This window comes from Scatophagus argus, chromosome 4 (assembly GCF_020382885.2).
Source record: "Scatophagus argus isolate fScaArg1 chromosome 4, fScaArg1.pri, whole genome shotgun sequence".
Classification (NCBI taxonomy): domain Eukaryota; kingdom Metazoa; phylum Chordata; class Actinopteri; family Scatophagidae; genus Scatophagus; species Scatophagus argus.
The window spans coordinates 14,409,799-14,415,467 of record NC_058496.1 but is presented as its reverse complement, the minus strand read 5'-3'; the positions used below and the strand labels follow the sequence as shown (position 1 = coordinate 14,415,467).

Genomic DNA, 5,669 nt, shown 5'->3' with positions numbered 1-5,669 from the left:
ATGAGCCTAATTTATCGGGATCTATATCTTTAAAAAATATATATATCAGTAGTTTGACATAAACAAACCAACAAAACAAAATTAATTACAAAAAAAGCATAAATCATTACTATAAATATAATTTAGCAGCTAATTTAACTTCACCTCAACTTCCAGCTGAGCTTCTGAGCAGTTTAGGCTACACATAAAAACTTTAAAAGCTCCATAAAAGCTCATAAGTGGACCTCGAGGGAGCAAGTTACCGTCTCTAATATCCAAAAATATAAAGAAATATAAGTGCACAACCAAAAAAACTCGCAAACATCCAGAATTTCTGCTATTTAAATGAAAGCATATGAATAGGATCAATCATACTGTCTTGTGTATTTCCGGGGTAGCGAAACAAAGATGTTGACTATTACAAGATAAAGATCTGTCTTTTCAAAAGCCATGCTACATCGAAACCTCTATGTAAGTAGGCACCTCCGCTTGTGTCCAAATTAATAATAACCAGAACGGCATGTATCTGTGAATTATGATCTAAATGTTCAAGCTATACAGCAACCCACTTGGTAGGATTTGCAACACTTCTGGTCTGCACCAAAAACTGTTGTATTTACTAAAACGGAAGTTAAGTAGTTTCTCCTCTCACATTATCTGTTGCCTCATTTATCTTTGTAGGTGTCAGGTTGACGCCGGCTTTTGGAGGACCGGACAGGTAGTCCTGTGAGGTTATCCGCCGCAGTGGTTTCACACATACATCGAATTTAATAGCATAATACATTAACCCGAGACATGGACTTCAGTATAGCGAGCTTTCTTTATTACATGTTGGTATGTTTACGTTGGCTTCATGCGTTTTTCTCTGTTTTCCGAACCAAACAGCTAGCTAGCTACAAAACATCCAGCCTTAACGTAAGGAAAACTTCGCTGCTAGCTGACCAAACCAAAACAGCTCTTCTGGTTGCCAGATATATTCAGATTAAGAGAACTGCTAATTTAGCTTAACATCGACATTGTGGAAAAGCGGGTGACCGTGTCATATGTTTGCTTTGATAGCATTATAGCCACATTGTAGCCCATAGCTATCCAACATCAGTTTATGCTGTAACGCTATTGTAATTTATGAAAAGGTTTCGTGATTTTGTGATATTTTTAAGCCGATTAGAAGTAGCACTGATGACGCCTAGACAATTTCTGACTCGCAGTGTTATTGTATAAAAAGCCACTAGATGGCGCCCTGGTACACATGTACTAAAAGCTGTGTACCACGTTCTTAGTCGCCCTTTATAAAGATTTAAGTTATAATAATGCCTCTCTTAATGCTTTGCAACCCATTGGCTAATGGTTTCTACAGAAGTACATAAGTTTGGGTTGCCATGTTGTGAAAAATCTTTCTGGCCGGTAAGTCATTCACAGTCAAGTCATTAGTTGATGGTAACACGTCTCTAATTGGCAATGAAACAATTAGAAATGTTGTCTAAGTAACTAATAAGGGTCAGAGATGACAACAAAACCTAATGTAATTTTAAATGTGAATAAGTTAATAAGAAATGGATTTTGGTCCAGATGCTCTGCAGTATTTTTCTAGAAATTCAGTGGTCAAACAGTTTATTGGCATTTCAGCCACAGAGTTAAAAACTTGAGGAGGATGAACACAACAACATATTTACTAACCATTAATGAAACCAGTAACAACTGATAAACTCCATAGAAATAATAAGGTATTATTATTTGAACATGGTTCAGAAAACTGGAAGACCTTACTTTGGATGAATTATCATTTTACACCTGATCTGTTCTGTGTCTGATAACATAACAAATCATACGTTTTCTTAATCTTTTGATCTTTGTAGGTAAGACAGACGAACTGAACGACAACATGTAAGATCCTTTCAAACACAACGTCCTGGACAACACAGAGTCACCTTACTTTTGAAAGAGTAATGTCTTAATGTATAAATATGTATTTTTACTTTTGAAGGTCTGGATTAAAACATCACATGTCACTTCCTGTGGCAGTGGGTGTCATGTTGGTGGGCCTCCCGTACTCCATCTCTCTAGCTGCTCAGTGGCTTTATGGCTGGCCCAACAAGCCTGGATATAGGAAGTACTTAGAAGCATTAAAACCAAGGTAACTTGTAAGCCGCTGTTGATCAAGTTTGGCTTAGTTTTTTTTTACTTACTAAGATGACTTGTTCATTAATCCCTTGTTTAATGTTTTCATGTTTCTCCATCAGGCGAATATACTGTCTGACCAGAGCTGTGCTGGAAACTCTCAAATATCTTCAGTATGGGAGACTTTACTTTCAGTGGAAGTCCTGGTACAAGAATGATGAAAACCGTAAACATTATGAAAAGGTATGTCAAGGATAAGTTAGAAGGAAGTATAAAGTGATTGTTTTATCATTGTGTCTTTGTAGGGTAGCAAAAAGACATCTCAGTAAGTATCTAAAATGAAATAATCACACTCTCTCTTATTCACCACCAATTGTGCTGTGTGATACCAGAGTTCACAGTTTTGTATGTCTGCACACTTCAAAGGCCATCACATTTGGCCGCCGAGGCAACAAGCTGGACTTGTACCACCCTCCAAATGTGGGGTCTGACGGTGTGCCTGTACCATTGGTGGTTTTCATCTACGGAGGCGCATGGGGCTCTGGGGAAAGATCCATTTACTGTTTGCTGGCCAGGCAGATGGCTGAAGAACTGAGTGCAACTGTCATTTGTCCTGATTACTGCACCTATCCAAAGGTAAAGGCTTCTGGCAGTCTGATTAAAGATTTATAGCACATATGTAGAGCATGAATGACTGGAATATGAAATATACTTTTCACAAGTCTCTGAACTTTAGGTAAAAGTTATACTGCAGTAAACCAAACAGCAGATAAGAAATTTAATTTAAATGTTAGTGGTATCTGAACTGACTGCTGGTTTGATCTGATTGCCAGGGGAACGTTTTAGGGATGGTCCAGGATATTGCTGACTGCTTGGTTTGGGCCCAAGAGAGTGGACCGAAGTTCAACTTTGACAAAGTACGAAATATCTTTCAGTACTCTTTGGAAACTGGGGAAAAGTGTTAGATTACAATGGCAAGATTATCAATTTATTATAAACCCTTAAAAGAAGGAAAATGTTTCAAGGTCGCATGAAATCACAAAAAATCTGCAGAAAATTGTCCAAACATGAAGGAAAATTAAATGATCAGAGCAATTTCATGGGACTTTTAAGCTCACAGTTAAAACTGATATCATGACACACTTTTGAAACTTGTTTGAGCAGCACTAATCATTACTGTCTAATAGGTTTCTGTTTTATCAACAAATTGAAATGCCTGTGTTTCGTTACTTTTGCCTTAACATATTCACACTGAGATATATTTTTACATTGTTCTGTACTTGTACATCCATATCCATCCTGCGCTGTGGTCGTCATCTTTTTTTCCGTCTTTTATAGGGCAACATAGTGTTAATGGGCCATTCAGCGGGTGCTCATTTGTGTGCGCTGACCACACTGTTTCTCATTGATGAAAGAGAGGAGCTCTTCATAGAGGCCAGCAAGCAGAGGGACATTACACTGGCAATAAGAGGAGTGATTGGTGAGAATCACTGTTCAGAGCATCGCCAAGTGTCAGTCGCAGTCAAGTTATATGCTAAAGAAAACTCAGTTTTGATTCATTTGATTTAGCTTCTGATTTGTTATTCATATTTTCATTGCTATGACCTGAGAGGAATGATTCAAATAGAATTTTTAAACAATGAGCAGGACTTATACATCTGCCTCCTTCATATTCTCAGAAGATTGATTGCTGGGATTTTGTGTGAATGACTTGTTAATGTCTCATATTTCCTGGACAGGTCTGAGTGGCGTGTACGACATCATGGACCATTATGAACATGAGCGAAAGCGAGGGGTTGAATATGTCTCCACCATGCACAAAGCCATGAATGGAGTGGAGAACTTTCCATACTACTCACCAACACACTCACTGAAGAAGCTCAGCTGTGACAAACTGAGCAAGTGAGACAAAAAGATGAAAATAAAATGACACCTGACTTAACAATAATCATTTGATTGCATTTGTTATATATTTTAAATACAAATATGATTGTTTTCCACAGACTGTCTTCTCTTGTTTTCTTTTTCGCCAGAGTGCCTCCATTCGCTTTGCTTCATGGGACCAGTGACATTATCGTTCCTGTTGAATCTTCCACAAAGCTCTCTGAGCTCCTCACCTCACTGTCCATAAAGGTGTCACTCTACCTGCTGCCCAGAGTTGACCACACTGAGATCGTCACCGACCTCATGGTGCCGGACAGGCGCTTCTACCATCCCATCTACAGCTGCATCAAGCAGGAGTACAGAAAACTGTTGGGAACCTGCTGATGTCCCATCAGATCAGAAAAGCATCCAATCATCACTAATGTTAACTGACTGTGCCATACACTTATTTTGTTTACGTTATCTGCTCCAATACCTCAAAATAGGTCATATTTAGCCTTGAGTTGATTTATATCTTGTTCTGCGATTATAGTTGATTATGAATAAAACTTTTCTAATTGGCCTACAATCTGGAGAACATCTTTTTTGTTTTTTGTTTTTTTGTTTCATATTATTTGACAATAAAGTGAAATGCGTAAATGTAAAGTGAAACCAGCCATAGAGCAATTACTGCAACAGTGTAATGAAAAACAAGTGAGGCACACTAATACGTAGTACTGAAATGAGAGTCCAGGTAGCAAAACTATACCTCTGTTTCTGGGCCAACTCTCTTCTACTGACATTGATTCATTAACTTTACTGTTTTAATCAACTGAAACTTTTTCTTGGCTTATTGTAATATCTTGGATAAATATATATTGATCCCAGACACATTAAACCACCTGAACGAACTGGAAGAGTTTTTGTGGCCTTGTGTTTTTATTAACGTTTATTAATTCCAAATCTCTCATGAGTAGGGATAGTATACATTACACTATATTACATATTACACAGCAGCGGCAATTACAGCAGGGACCAATATGAACAAGACACAGAAAACCATGTATTAAGTGCAACATTAAGTTAAGTAAAACACCAATCAAAGATTTTCACATGGCTACAGTCTGCTGCAGGTACTGGGCCAAAACGGGAAATGTAATATTTATAATTTTCCTTTTGAGATTATGATGTGTTAGTGGTGCCAACACTATACTGAACTAAATCTATAAAGCTTTTCAAATAGGCTGAAACTATTACATACATATTAATAATCCTGAATTGCAATGCATCAGACTTTCCCAGCCACACACACACGCACAAACAAACTTTCTATTTCTTACTTTAAAAGCTGTTAAATCCTTGTTATAGTGAAATGAGTAAACTGGGAACAAGCTTCCAAACCAAACCAGACCAAACAGCTGACAGTATACACAAAAGTTATGAATTTTCTGCTTCTTTAAGAAAAAAATATCCTTGTAATATATTTATATAATGTATATCAGGTTAATTATGAGAACTTGAGCTCTCTGTATTTTGAACCGCATTTCCACATGTTGATCTTTGATTGAATTGACCTGCAGAAATTCCCCAACTTCTTCTCCTTCTCCTTCTTCTTCTTCTTCTTCTGGCTTTTATTTTGAAAACTGGGATCAACGCGCTCACGCGTACACACACGCGCGCGCGAGGCGGAGTTTAGCGAGAGTCTACGT

The 5,669-nt window shown here is 37.7% G+C and overlaps 1 protein-coding gene across 4 annotated transcripts; it reads left to right on the top strand.

The window, feature by feature from the left end:
• The first annotated feature begins 624 nt into the window (after positions 1-624).
• si:dkey-193c22.1 (uncharacterized protein LOC567837 homolog) lies at positions 625-4,877 on the top strand. 4 transcript variants are annotated; one of them, XM_046388031.1, is made up of 9 exons: positions 625-710; positions 1,836-1,863; positions 1,964-2,113; positions 2,220-2,340; positions 2,524-2,733; positions 2,931-3,014; positions 3,436-3,577; positions 3,837-3,999; positions 4,131-4,877. In XM_046388031.1, coding segments are annotated over exons 2-9 (1,107 nt in total). In that variant the 5' UTR covers positions 625-710; positions 1,836-1,861; the 3' UTR covers positions 4,366-4,877. The 4 variants fall into 4 exon arrangements, with proteins under 4 accessions (XP_046243987.1, XP_046243989.1, XP_046243986.1 ...); XM_046388033.1 differs by having other exon boundaries at positions 643-697; XM_046388030.1 differs by having other exon boundaries at positions 682-813.
• Positions 4,878-5,669: the final 792 nt, after the last annotated feature.

Excerpts from the sequence above, each read along its gene's own strand:
- si:dkey-193c22.1 (XM_046388031.1), top strand. Across the intron at positions 3,015-3,435 it reads CGAAGTTCAACTTTGACAAA|GGCAACATAGTGTTAATGGG; the intron begins GTACGAAATATC and ends CGTCTTTTATAG. Across the intron at positions 3,578-3,836 it reads GGCAATAAGAGGAGTGATTG|GTCTGAGTGGCGTGTACGAC; the intron begins GTGAGAATCACT and ends TTTCCTGGACAG.